Source organism: Temnothorax curvispinosus, unplaced genomic scaffold (assembly GCF_003070985.1).
Source record: "Temnothorax curvispinosus isolate PA1 unplaced genomic scaffold, ASM307098v1 QBEX01000525.1, whole genome shotgun sequence".
In the NCBI taxonomy this organism is placed as follows: domain Eukaryota; kingdom Metazoa; phylum Arthropoda; class Insecta; order Hymenoptera; family Formicidae; genus Temnothorax; species Temnothorax curvispinosus.
The window spans coordinates 1,403,348-1,426,393 of NW_020210305.1; the positions used below are offsets into that span (position 1 = coordinate 1,403,348).

Below are 23,046 nucleotides of genomic sequence, written 5' to 3' on the forward strand. Positions count from 1 at the left end.
ATTCAAGAGTAATAGCATTGTATCTAGAAATCTTTTCTGAGGGTGTGGTACGGAATACCTACGTGACACCGAAACTGATTTGCTACAACTTTACTGGCCGCCTCCGCTCCTCCAGCTACCTCTCCTCTCCTCCTTCATCGCCGAGCTGTCGGATTGCCGGTTGGGCTCTCCGTCTTACCGCTGCCTCGACTGCCAACCAGTCAGCGCGGCGCTACCCTGCTCCCGTAATCGGATTCCCAAGATTTTCCCAACTTTTCCTTAAATCGCGCACCACCCTCTTTTTCCCGGTTCTTGCTCCTCTTTCTCTCGACCGCGCGCGTCGCGCGCGCGTGTTGCCTCGAGGAAAGCAGGCTCCCGCTCGAGGAACAATCGGCCGGCGAATGAGAGACGGCTCCTCCGCCGTTGATTCTTTCTCCTCAGACGTTCCTCCGATCGCGTTATTTCGTTGCGAAGGATCGCTCGAGAGACTTAAGAAGCTCAATTGCGCTTTTATCGTAGACTATCTAGGATCGTGCTTGAACGTGAGTCGGAAACAGCCGGCCCGGCTTTTAAAGTACTCGGTTACATTGACTACCATACACCTATAAGATCTCTTCGAGTAATGCGATATAATTGAACGAAGTTAAGTATAAGTTAAGTATAAGTTTCGAGGAAGCTCTTTATTCAATGAAAGTTCTAACAAATTTGTAAATCACGCTATTTTAGACGCAACAAAAGTCTGTATAACACTCCAGATATTTGCATTTTCCTTTTTTTTTACATATTCTCTCTTACTAGATATATTATATTTTCTTTTAACTTCTTCTGTCAACTTTACTACTTAAATTTCTAGAAGCATTATAATTTATATTGTATTTTATTTATTTATACCATTTATTAGCATTTGCGCATATAATGTCTTTAATTTCTTGTTAACTATAGACGCTAATTAACAATAAATAATTCTCCGTAATATATAAAATGTTTTTGTTAGCGCATCTTCATTACGCGTACTTTTATTGACACAAACAATAGTAATAACAATTATATGATTCTACTGATAATCGTGTATGATAAAATAACTTCAATCGTGTAATAGTCAAATTGCGAAATTGATATTATACGTATATTTGGACAAATTGCTATTAATTAGGTTGTTGACAAAATGGCTGGTGAAATCTTTTAAGCGATAAAATATTTTGGTATGTATTCGTAAATCAGTCGTTAATCATCACATCTTTCTTAAATTACCACGTAATCTGTTTTTATTATTAATCGAACTGCAAACTGCAAGCTCAATTTAGATTGGTTAATAATTGGGTACTTTGCTTATTACAGCGTGCTGGATTACTCGAGAATTAATAATACTCAACACGCGCGCTGGTCAAAGCGTGCTCACGATTATGGAAGCTTTTCCTTTCATCATTTTAGGACTAAATTTGCTTTGTTTTACGCCAAGAACGTTTATGTAGCTAGAAACAAGCACCTTTTCTCGCTTCCTATAAACGTTATTATTTCATAAACTCTACTAACTGTTATTCTATTGTTGTGTAATAAATAAAAGAATGTTAAATAGAGGTATATAAAGATCTAAGCGAAATTATTATTTCGGTAATTTAATGTTTATAAAATAATTTATTTTAACGTGCATAAAATTGAAAAGTTTTTGAATGTCTAAAAAGCTGAAAAACGACGGCTCCTTTGAAGAGATACAAATATATTTATAAGTAGTTGAAATTTTTTGCAAGCATAAAGTTGCAAAGTGCTATCAAAGCGTAAGGCAAAAAAGCCGCGATCGAGAGCGAGGGTCCTGCGATCCTGCGGCCGCATTAATTGAAACGTTCGAGGCTTTTGAGCACCCGACTCTCATTGCCACGCCGCGCCGGCGAACATGGCGAGCGAGGGCGCGAAAGAAAAAGGGCAAGAACGAGAAAACGCCGTCGCAAAAAAAGGAAGTATGACCGTTATACGCGGTACGCGCGGAATTGGATTTTTTACTAATTAAAATTTCAAACTTGACACCTGAATGTGCCGTCTTTAATGAGACGGCGTCTGGGGTGGGTTTTTCTCATTATTCTCACGGGTGCCGGAGTTACAAAGCAAGATATATACACTACGAGGGGAAGGGGGGAGAAATTAGAAAAAATAGAAGAGTGATATGTAGGGTGGATACGTAAAAGCGAGCACACGTGGCAAGAAGCTAACTGTAAACTCCATCTCATTTTCGCGAAATTTCTTTAAATTTTATTACGGGAAGATATTTGAGTGAAAAAATAAAAAGTCGACGAATTACGTCGACCTTCGACGTTACCGGGGTTAGTTCTCGTGGTCCACACGTACCTACCCGGGCGTCGTGTGGTTATTATCGAACGCGGACGCCGTACACGTGTGCCGTTACTCGTTCGCCGAACGTAATGCGCGTACGCGTATCTCTCGTCCTCCTTTTGCTAACATTGTGTATGTTAATTAATGTTTGCATTACGCGGCGTCTACAGGTAATTAACTACTCGGCGCTCGTCGTTAGATTTTCCGTCTTATTAGCTCCGATACCGAACGGCACCGGGCTCGTCTCCTGCCTCCGCGACTCGTCGTCTCTCATCTTTCGCGTCTCTCACTCGCGAATGTCCCCTAATGACTCCCTATCTCTTTTACGACGTAGTTAAGCTCGCGTAGCTCGAGCGCGAGCGCATCGTTACGCGATGCCGCGGAACAGCCGCTGTGCGCTAATGGTTATTGAACTTTTCCCTCGTCGCGATACGAGAGACAAGATCGGGCCGCGGAGATCGTAACGCGGTTTACCATGTGCGATATAATCGACGTTCGTTCTCCGCGCGCTCTTAATGAATTGTAAGGTAATGGAAATTTGCGGTGTAAACTTAAACATGATTTTTCACGAAGCAAGTCGAAGATTTATTGACATTGTTTCCGATCTCCCTTTTTTTTCTGAACGTGCCATGGTTTTTTTTCCGAACTATATTAAAAGACTATTATAATGAAATATTATTGTGACTCGAAATCATTTGATTAAAAATACAATATAATTCTATTTTTGGAAATTACAGTTTCGTACACGTAGTACAAATAATAGCATTTTATATCGCACGAAAAACAACGATTTGCTAATACGAATAATTCGTTAAAAAATATTTTGGACATTTGATTAAAGATTTTACTATTTTGCGGCTTTCTCGCACCAGTCCGTTTTATTCTTTCGACAGAAGCGTTTGTTTTATTTTTATTCTTTTAATTAACATGCCAACTCGAATAGAACGAGTTAAATGATTGACGTATCGGCATGACTGAATTACAGCTCAACGCTTAACAGAACTGAATGAACAGTATGTAACAAATGCACAATAGGGGAGCACGCGTGTCGCCCATTGCCTGTCGGCGCTTTGTGTCGTAGTTTGATGATACTGGTGTCACACTGATCATCGCGAATTGCCTTTGTTGATGCGATACCTGTACCTACTCACCCCGTGCCATTAATTCCCGCTTTACAATAGAAATGACCGTTTTAAAATACTTCGTCTCCGCCGTTTCCAGTACACTAGAATGTACTAATCAACGCCTGTGTAAAAGCTATACGGGTAAATATAGGTGACAGTATGAGAAAAATAAAACGTTATTTACACATTAAAGGAGAAATTTCATGTCAAGGTTAAATTATTGAATTCGGTATTAAAAGCATTCGTGCATTATCGTGCTCTGCTTTTTTAAGATACGGAGCACTGTATATCAGCAAGAAAGACTCGGTATCCTGAATTATGCGTGTCTTCTTCCCTCTGTATAAAAATTTGTAGGAGGATCGCGGTTTATCGGCCAGAAAAGGCATTTTAGCAATTCAAATCTTGTCCCTTTGCTCTTTGCGCCGCCTCTGTGCCACTCGTAATTCAACCATATACCGACAGTCGAGTGAAAACCAACCGTAGCGGATGAGACGATTCAGTAGCCGCAAGCCACAGAGATTGCTCAAAGGGTCGGCCTTTGAAAATAAATGAAATATACCCACTTCCAGATGTGACGAGGGTCTAGCGTTACTTCAGTGATTACGGCCGGAAATGAGCGGACTTGTACGCCTAATACTCGGTATGCCTCGAGGCTTATTTCCGCAACAACTCGCGCCACAACAACGAAAAGGCTCCGTGCTCGCCACTCAATCAGATTTCTGAGGCCCAAACCTAAATTAAAATTGTCTTTTATTTTTTTCGTCCACTTCCCTCGAGGCCTACGAAATTGCATAGTTTAGATAACTACGTGATTCAGTTTGTGAACACTGAAATACGGTAATGAGATATCAAGAAGAAATATATTTAAAAAATTCTTAGCGTTTTCTTTTTAAGCATTAGAAAGTCAAAAATATCAGGAAGAACAAAAGTATAAAAAATACTGAAGATATAAATTAAATTATGTAGGTTAAAATTAATAAATCGTTCATACATTTCCAATTAGAAAAATTTCTCAATTGTTCAAAATTAGCAGCACTGTTTTTGTAGTATCTTTTATGAGTATTTACTAGCGCATCAAACAACATCGTATAATCTCAGTTTGCTTTTGTGTTAAACGCGATAACAAAACCAGTTTTTACATTTCATGTGAGAGAATTAAAATAAAGAATAGAAAGAACAGAAAGAATAGAAAAGAATAGAACAAAGAATAGAAAAATGGAAACAGAAGGGGCGTAAATTATATATTTCCAAGCACTGCGCTTTGTTGTGCATGGTATATCGACATATAAAAATTGTCCTGAGCGTTCAATGACGATATTAACAATCACGTATTAAGCATTATGTATATGTATAGACATCATAAATTTCACGAAAGCAAAAAATTAAAAGTTTTCGAAAAGCAAGTATAACATTTAATGCAAACAGGTAGCAATAATTTTATTTTTATTACTATGTTAAGAATGATGTTATTGCTAGTTTTTTATAAACTCACGTGATGCACAGGATAGTTGAAAGAAATACGTTTTCCGTCTTTTTCAAAAACAGGAAGGTATATTAACAGCATAAAGACGCATCATGTTTCTATATTTGAGACGTAGCTTTTATCTCATATTAATATCACAGTACAAGCGGTCGTACGATGTCGGAAATGTCGTCGACAAGGAGCTTTTAATGTTGGAAGTCTCGTATGTTGGCAAAACGCGTATTGGATAGGAAGGGGAGGCGGACCCAGGGGTGTCTCACGAAGACCGAAAAGAGGACGACGGGATTTTTCGGAAGTCCGTGGCGCGAACAGCGAGAAACGACGCCGTGCGTTAAAGTGACAATAGCGGTATTTTTTTTTTTTCAGGGCTGCTTTCGTGCATTTAACAATGCTACAATTCATTCGTGCACGCATACACCGTTCTCCGTCCTCCTCGTTTCTCGCCGTCGCTGCCGCCGTTCTTCTGTCCACCGTCAACCCCTTCTATTGGCGTTTCTTTTTTCGCTTTCGTCAGGTCTCCGTTCCTCTCGATCCTTCCACTGCCTCCACCTTCCAGTCGTTTCCACTCGAACGTCGAGGCACCTTTTCGCACCCTTTTTACCTCTCTCCGCAACATATCCATCCACCAACAACAAGCGTCGTCGTCTACCCCCGTCGTACGTCCTCGGAGCCACCGACAGTCGGCACAATGTGCAATGCATTTTTGTGATTAAAATTTAGTAGACGCCGGGCTGTGTTTCGAAGTGTGCGTACGTGTGTATTTGCTCGGGCATGGGCGGAGAATTCCCGCAGGATATCAGGGCGTCGAGACCTTCGGCGAAACTCTTCCGGATAAATTCGTCTGCCGCGTCCCCGCGAGAGATTTAAGGATAATTTTTACAAATGAAATTGCGTACCTTCCATCAGTGGTTTTGTAACAAATTTGATTTTTTTTAATGGAAATTCTAATTATTATTAACTGTGAATGAAAATCATGAAGATTTATTTTTATTTGGTAGCGTATATATATAGTATTACGCTTTGCAACTTACTCTCTACAATTTTATGAGACATTGCGAACGTCAATAAATATTATACGTAAAATGTCGTCAAGATATCTTAATATTTTCAAGAAAGGCAGACACGATTGTAAACAGCCGGCGAAAAAAGCGTCCCCTCGCAATCCGTGCTTGCGGGAACGAGCATTTCGAGCGACGCACACGCATCACTTCTCACAATCTCCATTTAGAAGAACTCTCGCCACCTCCGATGGCACCAGCCTTTGCTCTTAGCCGCCGTTAACTTCCGGGTTCCGTAAACATTCCACGGTTCTCCTTCGGTCAAAATAAAAGTTGAGAGAGGAGAGGAAAGGCACATGGAGCTTTACCGCGAGACGTGCTTCGCCGTGGCGGAAGACGGGGCCCGATGTTGACGGCGGCGACCACCGGTAAGGAGGATGAAAGTCCGAAAAGGAGTGAGACGCGGAGAAAAGACGACGGGAGGGATTGTGGAGTGTAGAAGGCTGGTTGGGCAAGCGGAGATTAAGGCGGCAGCTCTTAAGCCTGACGCCGAAATCCTGACGTCGAGGCTTTCGTCGAGTCTTGAAAAGGGACGAAATACCAACCATCCACTACGCCATACTACTCGTGGACTAGTCTGCTGCGCATTACTCGCCGACCTCTTGCCTCTTAGCACTCTATCCTTTCCGTTATTCCGTTTTCCTCTTTGCTCTTGCCTCACTGCGGTACCGAAAACTACGTGGAATGCTTGCCTTATCGAATCTAACACAGCCTCATCCTAAGAAAAACTCCCACACATTTGCATTAAGATTTATTTATATTATTTTGTATATCGTTCATTTCGAAACGAGAAAACTTTGTTTATATGATCTCTCTTTACGATTTTCTCACTTGATATACTTTTTATCTATATTTACAATTACAATTGCGAGCAATATGCTGTGAAGTATTATCGGAATTCTTGATTTTATTATATAGTATTAACTAATTTTTTACATATAATTATAATTGCTCAATAATTACAGTCACACTTAATCGAACGAATCGAGTAGTTGCCGATTTGATGAAATGTTATTTTCCGTAGTACCATTAGCACATTTATAAATTGCTATATACATATATGTATACATTGAGAACCCATATTTGCAAATGCATTTGTGAGCCGTTTTATATATATATATATATATATATATATATATATATATATATATATATAAACACACACACACATACACAATATAAACTACATCTATCATTAGAAATAAGCAGAAAAATATGAAAAGAAGGAATATGAGAGGAACGTGCATTAATAGTGTACGAGGTAATAGTCTCTCAGGATTGACAAGCGACACGTTTTTAACGAGGAGTCTATCTCACCCGACGCGTTGCTTTTAAACCATACCCGATCGAGAACAATGAGTACGTGATTTCGCTCTTCGCTATCAACCGAGGCTCTCGATCGAGCGTGAGTCCGGAGAATGTCTGGCGCGAGAAGATCGTGATTGCCGCCCCACCCGGCTTTTCGCGGATTACATTTCGTCGATGGTGGGCCGACGCGCGTCGGTGGGACGCGAAAGCGAGTAAATGAAGTATATGTAAATAATGAGGGTGAGGAAACGAATACCGCCGGGTGCTGCTCGGCCTCCGCTAATGGCAGGTGCAATGCCCGTTGGAGGGGCCACCCGAAAATAATTCCGTCCTCTATCGCGCCGGGAGAAGGCAGTGGAGTGCTCCACGGGCCGCCCAATTATCGTAAAACCGCCGTCTACTTCGCGCCTCGGAGTTTCAAGCGGGCGAGAAGCGTCGTTCGTATATGCGAAATCGATATGCGCCTCTACGAGAGATGGTTCATTTCCGGCGAATGCTCACGGATGCCGCATTCTGCCACCAGAAAACAGCGCAATGGAATGACCATTGCGCTGCGTGATGGGGGCGTTTTATTTATATGAGGGCTTTTGTTTATCGAATACCTTGCGCTCGAAAATCTTTGACGAACGTTAAAAGCGCGGTACACTTCCGAGTATAATTTTTATCAGGAAATATACTATACGATCATTGTTACACGACATTTCGTCTGCAATCACATCAGTAACCGTTGATGAGAATTTTTTCGAATCAGTGAGCGAAAAGCGTGCTTGTGACATGATAAAAAAATGAGATGTAAAAGAGCACAAAGAGACAGAATACCGCGAAAGAAAAAGAAGACGGTGAGTCATCGAGAAATGGAGAGGAGTAGAGAAAGAGAAAGAAAACTGGAGGTATAGGTGGATAAATAGACCGATATAAAAGGAAGGAGAAGTAAAGAGAGTAAAGCTCGTCTTGCAGTACGCGGTTAAACTCGAGCACGTCGGCAGGACGAGGGGGGAGCTTCTTGACTTTTCAATTTTCTTCCGCTCTTCTATCTCATCTCGACCGCTTCCTCCCTCCCTCTACTTCCTTCTCCTCTTCTCCTCTTCACTACCCTCGCTCCTTCTCATCCCGTAACCTCGTCGAAGCGATCGCGGGCGAGTCAATAGGGATTGCCTTCGCCCGGAGTAAAATAATTTTCCGGAAAGTTGTGCCGCGCGCTCGGCAATGTTAACACTCTGAAAGTGGGTTTGCCTACTTCAAAGGAAATATGAGAACTGACGGACGCGCTTGATTTTTCGATCCGTTCCCTCTCACTTCTTAATGACTAACGGTTTTCGCGGGCTTTATCCTCTTGAACGAAAGCGGATCACGCGCGCATCGCTGACCACTTTGAATTCCGACGGTGCAGGCGAGGAAAGAAAGAAAGAAAGAAAGAAAGAAGGGGCGCGCCGATACAAAAGTTAACCGAAGGAATCGCCAACTCCGCCGCGAGCGGAAGCGAACGATAGATAAATAGGGCACAAGTATATTTTATTCTCCCGAGTTCGCTTTCGATCCCCTTTTCGGAGCGCGATTCCGATTTTCCGTGATCCCTCCGCAAAACGGAGTCTCGGAAAAGTGCAACGAAGAATTCAAAACGTTATCGACCGTCAAACTTTGAGCAGCTTACTTGTCAATTCAACGTAATCCTTTCTGCAAGTGAGATAATATTTCACGCGGAAAAGTCCGTTTCTGCGTTGCTGATCGCGCTACAAAAGCGCAGCAGTCATTCCCACCGTAATACAGAAACCGCGCGCGTACGATATTACGCGGAAAATTTTAGCACGGAAATATGCGATAGCAGTCACGATGCATTACGGGGTGCATTGCGTAAATGTTCGTCCGGGACGCATTAGCATTCTTTCATTTTTTTTTCTTTTTTTTCTCTACGATCTTTTTCATTCCCGCTTTACACGGCGGTTAATGAAGATCCATTTTAACAAAAACTTGACGAACGATAAGGTATACGTACCATGTATGTCGTAATAATGTAACGGCGTCGTTTGTTATGCCGAAACTGTCTTTATTATCCGTAAAATTCTCTCGGTCAAAGGTAACGGCAATTTCTCAAATAGCAATGTGTGTCGTGTAGTCTCACGGAAAATCTATGACGGGGGAGGAGACGAAACATAATTACAGTGCGCGCCTTGTTATCGAGCTGCTGAAGGGGCGGTTGTCGTTGCGCTGTTAGGATGTCCGTCCAAAGCGTCGACTCGAACCAGGTAGCTAATGTTGTATACCGCTATCTCGTTAGAATGAAATGGTTTCTGCCGGATAGAACGGGTGGCGCGATAGAATGGTAGCGCAGAAAATTAACTTTTACCTTGGTGCGGGTACTTAGCTCGCGCGCAGAAAAACCTGGTGCGCCAACTGTTTTTGCTATTTACAGAAGAAATCTTATTGTCCCTTGTAAAACCCGGCTAATCGCTGAAACCCGGCGTGCTCGTTAAAAATAGCGCGCGACACCAGTGCAATTATGTTTCCCGCGGTAATTCTCTATTATGCAATTATATATAAGACACCGGAAATACATCTTTTCTAAAGAATTGAGAAATTCGGATGCGCGTTGAAAGATCACAGAGTAGTCAAAAGGAATGCTCTCGTTGCGTGTTTTATATTTTGCTAAACACTCGTTCGGCTTGTCTTTTTTTTTTTACATTGAAAGTGGATTGCACGACGCCGAAACTTTGTAACCATATATTTAATATATTTTTATTTGATATTTATTATTGATTTTTATGACAAATATAGATTATTTCTTAACCGTTTGCGATAAAAAAGATTTGTCGTAATAAGAAACGAGTTTCAAGCTTCAGGCTGTTTTAAATCATTTTTCGAGCACAAATAACATAAACGACCGCGAAGGTTTTTGATGAAACATCAAAACAGAGCGAGATAGGAGTCTTGTTGACCGCCAGGACATTCCTGCAGCATTTCGCCAACCAGCTTGGCAAAATGAACGCTTTAATCACTCCTCAATTATCCGTTCATGGATGAAATTTTAATTTACGACACGATGAAGTTCCAAAGAGTCGTGCCCGCGCGTGCAAAATTCGTTCGCTTTATGCGCCCTCAATTTGAAAGTTTCAGTTTGACCGTTAAGCCGCTCGGTGGGAAATAACGAGGGGCGGGGGGGCAAAGGGCAGAAAAGGAGAAAGAGGAGGTGGAAGGAAGAGGTTGGAACTGCGGAGGAAAGTGTTGGAAACGGCGGGGGGGAGGGGCACATCGTATTAAATCGGAAGATTGGAATTCTAATTAATACTCGCGGATTATCGATAAAGGGGCGAAGGAAACGGGCACACGAAGGGGGCGGGAAGAGGGACGGGTGCCGGAACGATGACTCGTTCCGTTCGTTTCATCCTTCGCGCGTCTTCGACACTCGCCTTAATGTCTTCTCTAACTCGTCCCGAGGTAGGACCCCTCCGTCGGAATAGATTATATCGTAATGAAAATCTTGACGTTTGACGTTCTGCAATTGATGACTCCATTCTCCCATCGATTCATTGAATATCTGTGGCGTTACCGATGCGTATTACGTGTCACGTGTGTGTTTACTACAGATTTGATCGGAGTAAAATGGGTTTTAAGCTGATTGATTATTATTTGCGAGAGCATTGAAGAAAATACCGGAAATGATTCGTATGTTTATAGCTACACAAATTCAACTTCTTTTATATGATCGATTTATTAGATAGATATTTTCTAATAAAAATGTACTAGAGATTTTCTTTAAAAATTTGTTATGTTATTGCCAACGAACGTAATTGTTTGGTGTACAACACATCTTATATTCCATTACATTGCACGCAGAAAAGATCCTCTTTATTTCGCCATGTCACCGTCGGGGAATTAAACGCATCCCGCACTTTGTCGCGAAGCTGCGTAAAGCCTGTCAGCGCCTTTCGCGAAATTGGAGCGGGCGCGCGCGCGGAAGATGAACTGCTTCTTCGCGTCAGGCATAATTCCCACGTAATTCACTCACAGCCGCGAAGGGAATATTTACAAATGGGATTTAAATCCGGGGGAGACGACCGCGCTGGTAGCCGCGGAATATCGTTTGCCGGCACCTAGCGGAGAGACGACAGCGCGCGGCGACGGCAGCAGCGGAGGCAGACGATAGATGGAGGCCGCTTAAAGTGTAAATAGGAGGCGATTCGTGCCAGACAAAGCGTTCCCGTTTCACGATCCTCCTCCTGCACCCACTATCCCCTCCGCTTCCTCCTCGCGGCCATAAAAGGGAAGGACGTACACAGTCCTCTCACGGTTACTACGAGCCGAGAGAGTCGAATCGGAAAGCGACGGAAGTGGAATCCTGAAATATTAATGTGACACCAACCTTCGTCGTACACCGATCCTTATCCTCGGCTTTCTCTTACTTCCCGTTGTCCGCTTCTTCTTTTCTTCTGGACCGTACGTCCTTTCCTAGACGTTTGACTTTCTTTTCCCTTTACATCCGCCAGTGCGCTTACCTTGTTGAATCATACACCATTGCGCCGGCTTGGCTCGATTCGGGAAAACAGGCTGTATGTGTACACACATTTTTTATGCGCGAGAAAACATCTCGAGAATATCAGTTTGCTTGATAAGAAATGCTACGATTTTTAATGCAATATTATCAACATTGACATAAAAATATATTATTTTCAGAGTCTTTCCTTACAGTACTTTATAAATTTTCGTCATTTTAAGTTGCGCATATGTTACGCAAAATATGCAAGTAATATCTACCAAAAGAGAGCATATATGTGTGTAATTAATCTAATATACCTATAATATTAAATGAAATAATTTAATAATAAATAAAATTTTAGTATAGTAAATAAAATTATAATTAAAAAATCAGTAATAAGAACAAAATCGGTTTGAACATATTACGATTGCAATAATGTAGATCCAAGTGTATTGAAAAACTATACGTGCAACGTGATTATCCCATTTACTCAGATAACATATTTATCATTCGTTATTATTTGCAACATGTGGGAAAATCCCATATGCTTTTGTCAGCCTTCATTAATAAAGGACTCAATAATTAATCTAATTCGTTCCATATTTCCAACATGAATTGATCTTATGACGGTTGCGTTCAAAATTGTATGTACAGTCATTTATTAATTTATCAACTAATGGAGAAATTTTAACGCATTTTATACAAATTTACTTTATCACACGCAAGTGATTTTTGACACTGCAATATAACAAGAAAAATGTATTTATTATTCAGCGATTTGATTTTCGAAATAATGATCTTTTAATTAAACAGTACGAGACCGATAGTTTTTTACAACTATCGTTGCGGCATCTTTTTTGCGTTACACGTAAAATAATGGACATGTTTATGTGCACAAATTTTACATATATTGCGTTTATTATATTATTTGCGGCAACTTCTAATCATTTCGATTTGTTGCATGTTACAGGAGGGCGAGAGGGGGTATTTGGAAGGGCTCGCTTCAAGATATGCAGATCTCTTCAGGACACATTACGGGGATGTCCTTGAGCCGCTCGAGGAGCTACGCCGGCGAGAAACAAACTCTTCCGCCCGAATCCCCAACACTCAGCTCACCACCAGTCATTCACAGCCCATTTACGTGCCCGGAAAATACTCGGTGAGCAAATCCCTCATATTCGCTTTTATTTGCCCCTTCCCGGGCGTCGATTCTTTCCTTTTATTGCTTCCGCGAGCGGCATAATGCGGTTATAGGGTGACATATAGTAGCTTGTCTATCGCCGCGATTTCTTCTTATTACTCTACTCCCCTGACACTTCGCCAAATTGCTTTCGAAGGGACAGAACTCGCGAGAAGAACGCGTCCAGTTGATTCAATACGAGCATTTGTCTCTCTGTTCGACGGACGGAGACAATTTTGTCACAGAGAAAATAGGCAATCGCGTATATATCGAGCAATCAATGAAATAAACGTATTCATAAGGTTAAAATTACCGTTTCAACAATATTTGCGACGAGATATATAAGTATGTGTCTGACAAGAGTAATTCGATCGGTAATAAGTAATTGGTAATAAATAAAAATCCTCGTATTGAGATAGAAAGATTATTATACGAATTGTAATTGCGTAGGTTTAATATATTTTTTAAAATATGCTGATTATAATATCTCTTTAATTAATATCTCTATGTTTTATACACATGAACGAATATGTTTAGCAAAAGAGAAATTTAATGAGAGATTCTTCATTGAAGTTCCAACACTTTGCGTTTGTGGATTCGTGCGGCTTCTCCATGAGTAACTTCCTAAAATGCTTTAAGGCGATTAACCATGTAGACTCTATCGATTCCAGTTTAAATCGGTTATTGTTCGTTACTCAGTCTTTCTCCTCGCGGCTAATCGAGTTTTCAAACGTGAGCAATTGATTGACTATTAAGGTCAGCCTGCTTCGAAGATCGATGATATGTCGATTTGGAAAATTTAATATAAAAGTCACTCTCTCCGGAGTATTTTGATTAAACGCGAAAACGATTGCTCGATTCTTTCACTTAATCAGTCGAGTCTCGTTTAATAATTTTCTTTCTCGATTTCTATGCGTTATGCCTTATGTTATTAAAATTTTGTGTTTTCTTAATTATATACAACAGAACAATAATCTCGCGAATATTTAAAATAGAAAAAGTTAACCTTGTTTGCAAAAATGAATACATTGCCAATTTTTAACTTGTATAATCGCAGTTCTATAAAAAAAAAAGAGAGGAAAATATTTTCAGAGAACTTATTTGTCGTTTTTAATAACACGATTATATTGATCTTCTCACGTCCAATTAAGCCATCTCTTTTTTCACAAAATTCACAACAACTTTTATGTAACGAGTCTTTAATACCGTGCCCGTGTCTCCTCCCATTTATAACGTAAGTGGTAGCCAGTACTGCTTCGCAAGCAAAACCTATACCGTCCCGTATAGATAGAGCAGGAAAAGAGCGAACGATCTCCATTTTTGCGCAGCCCTCGAGCTGCCTCAGCGACAAGGAGGAGGACGAAATCTATGGCTTCGGATACGGGGTCTTCAGCAGGCAGATGCTCCAACATCGACAGCAGAAGCTCGCGCTCGCCACACAAAACACGACCACCGCCGTGACACCGGGTGGACCTCAGGCAACCTACCAAAGGTAAGAAGTCTGTCTAGTGTGTGTGTTGTGTGTATGTGTTTTATATACATATTTCAACGACTTGTTTGTAAATATGGTCTGGTTCTCAAGTAAGCGGTAATATGCATTTTATGTTAAAACTGAAAACCTGCACTTGCACATTAACGTGTAGAATGTAAACTGTAGACCAAACATGAATAAACACAATTGCAGGAACAATAACGCAATGATTAGAAGCGTGTCTCAGTATAATAAATTAAAGTTAATTATAGAATAAACTAACATTCTAAATTTCTAAAAAAATATAAAAATTGTATATTTGATTCATTATTTAAATTATTCTACTTATTCTAATATTATATTATATTATTGCATATTAATTATTTATTCTACATATATTATTTATTTTCTAACTATTACACATTTTATATTTAGTTTTAATTAAATTGTAAATAAATGAGAGATGTACGACTACTGCAAAACTGCAATTGCTGCTACTTTACTTGAACGCTAGACTTGTTACGGTAAGAGAAAACCAGCGCGGCGCAATCGATCACTCGCTCAAATCGCGATCAGTAACGTCCGACATCGAACACATTCGTCGAATACAGCAAATCCGAGAAAGCTCGAAACAAGACGATTTTCACATTTAACTGGATTCAATCTGGATAGTCAGATAACGAGCGCGCGCGCGTGTGTGTGTGTGTGCAGTACTAGGGAATAATCAAATATTGATGTTAATGGTTTATCCAGTTCGATATTTTGAGCGTGCCGATTAAATTAATCTATCTTGAAATGAATGCAAAATGATTATCGCGAATGTATCCTCGAATTTCCATGTTCATGAAGCGCTGGTATTTTTGCGGTGCGCTCGATATTCGTTTTGTAGGAAGAAATATGACATATACGAATATATCAGATTCAAACCACGGTCGATTTAAAATTGGGCTGTCAACGCAAAATAAATATTTCGCTCTTGAGTTGCTGTTCTTTTAATTCTACGCGTTTTTAATTTTAAATCTTCCATTGTTAAGAGTTTTAACCTTAAATCTTTTTGTATCAATTTACCATTATTTTAATTTTTGGCAGAGATCTAAAGAGAAAACTTTAATTTTCCGACAATATCGAAAATTATACTTCATGGTATTTTGATTTTTATGCATCTCTGCACCGTACAAACGCTATACTCGGCTTCCCGGACCATTCGTACAACACGCCACGCGCGCCGTTCGCTGCCGCAGTCGCGCAGTCTGTTTATTATCCGTAATTGCCCATTGCTAACTGCTCTAACTGATCCGAAATACCATCTGCGTGCAGTCTCGTGCCGGCTGCTTGATATTTAATGGCTAATTAACCGGCGAACCGAGCCACTGCCACTGAGCGCGCTTGGCCCGACATGCCCGTGCACTTGCTCAACGCCGTGCCGTGCCGCATCGTTGCGAGGAGGAGAAACTGAAAGACGATGAGGGCGAAAAGGAGAGAAGGGCACCGAAACAAAAGAGAGAAATAGAGAGAGAGAACGCATATCGCATTATTAAATTCCATTATCGCGCCGTGGCCATCGACTGTTTTCGTGCACGCGCGAATAACCACGGCACCGAACTCATGAAATTGCTCTCTCCTCTCACTGCCGCGATAAGCACGCTCGTTTTTGCGAATGAGTACACCTCCACGGGCCGTATCCGCGTACTCCGGTACTGTGACTCGGTTCCATAATGACACAGCGCGAACTAATTCCACTGAACTCTTATGAGACAACCGCAAGTTGCTGCAAATCAAGCGGATCATGATAATGATATTTACGAAGCTGCTAAAAATAATTCTCGAGTTTATGTAGAAAAAAGGGCAGATGGTTCTTTTTACCAAGTTACAATTTCTACGAATTTTTCAAATGCTAATTAAAGTCTTTTACACATAAAGTTTAAACATTTTGTGAAATTTAAATACCATACTGTATAGATATTGACACACCAATTCATTATCGTCCAATCTAAAAGTAGTACTAATTTGCGGCGACCATAAAATTAATTGCTTGGAAATAACGATCGATTGGACGAAGTTTTTTGTGGATTTAATTGGTGTTCTGTCGCTGTAAATAACGGGAATCGAAAATAGCGTTCTTCAAGCGGCTCTTGTCTATTACTCTCTTAAATTAAAAGAATCGAGAGATACAAGCGTATAATAGTTATCATAATATAAAAAATAATGAAACCAAAATAATCCCGGCTATAGAAATAAATCAAATTGATCGTAAAACGATTAAATTTGAAATCAGTAAAGAAAACTCGAGAAGTGCTTATTTAATATAATTATGTCTCTGTGTTATCGGTGTACGAGCAATTAAATCAACTGTCCAATTTTATATAGTACAATTTTATATAGTCAGTTAATTGCTTTCTTTATCACGTGACATTTTACAACATAGTTATCAAGGTAGTCAATGGCGTCAATGGGATGGAAATAACAATAATTGAACAACGATAATCAGCGAGAAGATAAACATATCAGAGAGAGTATAACATTATGTCTTTATTGCGTATCATTGAGAACTTATCTGCCTACACAAAAATTTCCGCTTCCCAAAGGACATTAGGCGGGAATTTTTAATGGGGTCATAAATTTCATCGCAACACTCGGCAAGTTAGTACAGTGAGCCCGCGAGCGCAGTTCTCTCTCCGTTACTCACATACGCAAAAATAATTACCGACTTCACGGTAATTTATCGCGGTGCTATAAAGCATGTACTACGTGGTATCGTAACAAGACAGGCTTGCAAAAACACTGAAACAGCCGACGGGGTACGCGTCGCCTTTCATGCTTAATGTTTCAACCGAGGACTTTCACGCGATAGACGTAACAATTTCTAATAAACTCACCGCGATAATGATATTCTCACCGTAATGGCGAATCGCACAATCAAACGAGTTGTCCATCTACGAATAAACTTATATTGCATCTAGGACGTATTAATAAAATAAACATTTTTTTAAGTAATAAATTTCTGCAAAATACTTAAAATAAATATACGATTAGTATTGAAAAAAAAAAAAAAAAAAAAAATGAATATTGAGATAAAATATAATCTGATTGTTAGAAAAATTCCCGAGGCAGAGAAGTATACTCTGCAACCGATCCTGCACGCAACCGCTTTTATCCGGTCTCTCGTGCGAGAGAATCCCGTCGTGCCTGCTGTCGAAACGCGCGTCGAAGCGGCTAGACGATGATCGCGGAATTCATTAGCAACGCGTAGATGGATATCGCGTCCGATTGACGAATGGATCGCTTGCATTAATTATACGCGGTTGCGCACATGGCCGACGAACCGCCGGCCGTTTGTCACACGGTCGATGATGCGTTTAACGATCACTCGCCGATGATGCAACCGACTGGCCTGGCCGGCCAGTCACGTCTTTCCACCCGAGGTATTTGCCCGCGCGAATGCAACATCATTATCATAATGCAGTAGAAGACCAGTCAAGTTCTTTTTCGGACATGCGCGTCTTATTTCGTTTCCTGCGGGATTTATCTGCCAATTCGTGCGCATGAACCGTACGTCGTGATGATAGATATATTAAACTCTTTTTACTCAGGTCTTATTCTGATTGCATATTTATTCAAATCTTTTTTCACGAGACTGCTATATTTCTGTATGATTTATATGCCTCTTGATTTTTCTTTTACACTTGGTTCTCGGCTGAGAATTTTTATTATCTCTATCAAGCTGAACGCAGTGCTTTATGAAGCACAGATCGCTGTGTATATGTCGCTATATCACTTTAATGATAAAAGGCCCTCGAAATAATTTATATAATAGAATTCATTGGCTGCTTGACGACAGGCCAAACGGCTCAATCGCGTGTGCCCGGTCGTCGGAACATTCGCGTTATAAACAATCGCATGGGCCGTGGTCATAAATTAATAAACGGACAATAACGCGGTGAAGTAAAGCCTGACTGACGTGCTGACAGCCACGGCCGATGGTCGGTTTTGTCGTGTCGACGGCCAGGTAATCCTATCGACTCGTCGGCGTATACGTCGCGCCGCGTCGCATCGCGTTGCATCGCGTCGCGTCGCGTCGCCGGAATGCGCGTGCTCGATTATCCGCGCCGCGAAACTCTCGACCTCGCGCCCGTTATCCCGCGTGTAATCGCAGTTTTAGTCCTTTGCCATATTTCGGCGCTCTCGCATCCGGCTCGCCTGCGATTGTGTCGGGCCGCGTTCCGGCCGATCGATTTCCCCGCAGGACAAAACAGATTTTTTGATCCCCCGCGCGCTCCTCCACCCTCCTCAATCTGCCGGATGAAACTCCCGGGAATCGCCGGAACCGTCGTTGTCTCTCGCACGTATGACCCTCGCGTGCAGATGTATTTACACGCGGCGCCGGACGCAGAACGATTCCAAATGTAGCAGGATTTGAATTGTACGCTTAGCCTGATTATTCGAAAGGATGCTTCATTATTTCCTTTGCGAAGCTGTTTGTTATTGATAATATATCGAGTGGACGATCATTAAAAAATTATTTCTATTATTACTGTCGCTGCTATGATTATCGTTAACAATTATGTGGCTTATTTGAAAAATGTTTCACTTAATAAAAGAAATATTTTTTGTTACGTATAACAATAAATGTATTGTGAGCACATTAGACAATAGAATTAATAATTAAAAAAAAAACTTGTTTCAAATTTTATATAATTTTGCTGCTATTATTTTATATACTTATTAAAATACTAAAATATACTAATACATATAATTATAATTTATATATAAATTGCAACAGCAAGATTACATAAATTTTGTATTTTAGTAAAATCCCAGGGCCATTGTTTAACGCGGTTATGCTTTCGACTCGAAAATTTATATTTTAATTACATTCATATTTTAGTATCAAAATTAAAACCATATTTGCAATTATTTTACCTCGTCGTATATATTTGAATCTTGTTTCTGTGTCAAAATTGTGAAACGCTGCATCAGCACTATATGTGACCGTGAAGCGCTGATGATTAGAGATTTCGTTAAATTTAAGGCCATTGCACGTAACAATGTTAGTTGTAATCATAAGGCCGTAAGAAAATAGACCAATCACAGTCGATTATTCTTCTCGCGCTTGAAGAATAATCGAGTGATTGGTCTATTTTCTTACGGCCTTACGATTAAAACTAAAACTTTGTTACGTGCAATGGCCTTTAGATATTTATTACTTTTCGTGCGTGAAAGAAATCCGATTGTTAAAAGCGTAATCCAATATCGTGACGCTAAATGTGGGTTTCGCGGTAATATGCATTTTATATGAAACGCGAGATTATTTTTGTCAGACAAAAACAGCAGACTTTGTTGAAATTTCAACGAGAATCGCGCTTATGAATAACGACGAGAACTGCTGTTCTCTCGTAAATTCATTCATTATTACAAATGTATCGCGCGTGATTATACTGGAATCACGTTAATGCAGCAAACCGGATACGTGCCGTTTCTATGCCCTTCTTGCCAACTGCGCGCTACGTATTCGACATCAACCGCAAGCATGTCTTCACCCATAAAAAATGCTGAATCTAGTTTGCAATTTAGCTAGTTGCCATGTTTCATGCCACGTAAAATAAACCTTCCCGTATCTTTTTTTTTTTCCAAAAACATGAAATTATACAATATGCGTTTTTGCTATGGATGCAAAAGATACGAGATTTTTAACTGCCTCACATCAGTTTCAAATAGTTCATGAGGAGAGATATGAGAATCATAAGTCATTACGACAGTAACGATAAAAAGTGTCTTTTTAAGTAGGTACATTAAAATATCAGAGAGTTTATCTTAATAAATCTTCCTAATTACTTTAGATACTGATTTTCTGAATATCAATTTGTGAACTAAGAAGCTTTAAAAAAGAATACGATAATATTTCGAAAAGAAATGTAAGATGCATAAATAAGTCTGATAAGACTCCAGGAACATTTCGGGGGAAAAACGTTATATATAAGTGAATATAAAATCCATCTCCTGGAGAAACTGCGTGCAAGAAGTGAGAAATAACACGAAAAATGCAACGGTCGAGAAATGCTTGCGCTGGCTGCATCGGAAGAATTTGCATATCCGAGTGTTCTCGCGAGCCTCGACACCGAACAGGTCCAGAAGCGAGTGGAGCTTCCTGCAGTTTTCAATCGCATACACGAAACATTCACGATATTGGCCGTCTTGCATATTTTATATTAGCTTCCGTTTACTCTCATTTCTGCGGCTTCATCAGGATTCTCCGCGCGGACGGCGGAAACGTTTTACCATCCATTTGTGTCGTTCAACTCGGAAGTACGGGCGTCCTTCCGACGACCACTCTCGCCGTGGTAATCATGACTCTTAACAGCCCTAAATCGATTGCTACTTGGCACATAGCGACGTTCGCTGTTATCTAAGAAAGAAGCAATCGTTCCTTCTAAGTCTGGAATGCTATAAGCTTAACAAGGAAGGAAGCCCAATACAGTTGTACGTTCGAATCGACGTGACAAATCGGCGGCGATCGATTTTGCTACTCTCGAGTAAATAACTCTCGGGTTTCAATAATGTGTAACTTAATAACTTTTCGAAGATTTAATCGCGTGGGAAGCGAAAAATTCTCTACGTTTTGCTTCTTTCATACAAGTTCATTAAACTGCCAGCAAAAATTTTGTTATCTCTCGTGAAATCGACGTTACGAATAATAGCTAAGTTATATACCTATTGCGAATTCCGAGCGCGGTGCCGATCTTTGAGAGGGATGTTCTTCGTTTGTACTGTGTTGTCGGCGGAATCTATTACGAATCCATTGAGGAGAAGAGGCCACTCTAGGCAATCGATTCCGGATGGACCGTAGATGGAGACAGAGGAAGAGAAGGCCGGCCGCGCCGCGCCGCGCCGCGCCGGCGAGAAGGCCGGGAGTGGCCCGACCGGAATTGCAGCGCGGTTTACCCGCTGAGAGATGTTAGCTTTTCGTCAAAGGATCCTATTAGTATGCGGTTAGTATTACGGCGCGTTGTATCAGGATACATTGAGGCAAGATACGACGCGCTATTACCGATTCTCTGGCACGTGAACTACCGACCTCTCTTCGGCGTTCTCTCTCTCTCCATCCCTCGGGCTATCGTCCTTCCCGCGTCGTCGTACCGTCGTACGCAATGTGTTTGTACCCTTCGCGACACTTCTCGACTTCCTACCGTTGGATCGCTTTGTGCAGGACGTTCGATAGAAACCGGGAACGTTGGATCAGCCAATAAGACGATTAGTGCGCGCTCGACCCTTAACATTGGAAACGCCGGAAATCGCCGCGCGCGCACATTCCGGCGTGATCTACCGTAAGAGATCGACTGCGCTCGGGGAGAGATACTTGGGATACTTCGGCAAATACCGCCATTTACGGCGACACGATGCTTCACGTGTCCCGAGACGTACATTGGAATTTACGCGTACCCTTCCGTACGGTTAAATGGAAAAGGATCACCTGTGTCATCACGTTGGTTATATTTCAATTACTCGTTCGTCAATTACTCATATGCAGTCAGAACTCTAGAAAAAGAATGACAACTCTAAATTTTGTTACATATAATAGAAGCAAAAAATAGTCATGTTTTTTTCTATTATTTATTTAGAATAGCCTCTTTTTTCAATTTTCAATTAAATAATCTGGTTGGTTAATCTTGTAAATCAATTAATATCGTTAGCTCGCAAAGCCACACATAGGTACTATTTTTCTCTCTTTATTTGTTTTTTCAATTTTTTTACACGACTTTAAACATGAACAACATTTGCGGAAGCAAGATTTCTTTAATTAGAATTGTTAAAAAAAAGCGATCATAATTATTACTAAATTAAATCTACTGTTGCATGATGATTTTGGTATCTCGTTTCATTCATCATAGTCATAAAAAATAGACACATAATAAAAAAAAATACGAAAGATTTACTGCATAAAGAGGACAATTTTCCATTTTCCGTTATTATATAATGCAATATTATTTAAGAAATATAAATATCGAATCTTTTCACCCTTGATGTAAATTGAACTTATCAACTTTAACACAATTTGCATTATTAGTCAAAGTAAAAATTGGATTACAGAATATATAAGCATTAAACAATTTACGCAAAATATTGTCAAATAATTATCTTAACTTTCTACTTTTTTCCTTTCTATGTTTCGTAGAAGATAGTCATCGTAGGAAAATATGTTTCGCGAATAATTCTCACTACTATTTCACGCATTACGCAAATGACTGCGTTAAACTCGAGAAGCCAAATCGCGCCTATAATACGTATTAAATTGAAATAATACGTATTAACTAAATTGAAATTAACCCTGTAAACACTGGTGAATTTATTATCGGCTTGTAATAGTATCGAAATGCGCGCGCTGGTCGATCCATTTCGCGTATCAAAGGAAGTATTAAATCCCGACGACCAATCACTCTATTACGCTTAACATCGATACCCGCGTCACTTCGATGCGACCGGTGTATTGACCGTGTTTGTTCGGTAAGCGACGGTAACCACGGCGAAATATCGCTGCGGGTGAAAACGAATGGGAAACGGAGCGGAAAAGCGCATAGACGCCCGGGCGGTTTGCCAAGCGGCGCGGACGCCGCGCCGCGTCGTTCCTTTAATTGTTAGCATATTTTAACCG

The 23,046-nt window shown here is 40.6% G+C and overlaps 1 protein-coding gene across 2 annotated transcripts in view; it reads left to right on the forward strand.

The window, feature by feature from the left end:
- LOC112455352 (SAM and SH3 domain-containing protein 1-like) overlaps window positions 1-23,046 on the forward strand; it is a 307,929-nt gene that overhangs the window by 218,324 nt on the left and 66,559 nt on the right. For both annotated transcript variants that reach the window (XM_025017210.1, XM_025017220.1), the window contains exons 2-3: window positions 12,719-12,907; window positions 14,257-14,420. In XM_025017210.1, the coding sequence (XP_024872978.1) occupies window positions 12,719-12,907; window positions 14,257-14,420 (353 nt within the window). The remainder of the gene's footprint in view (window positions 1-12,718; window positions 12,908-14,256; window positions 14,421-23,046) is intronic.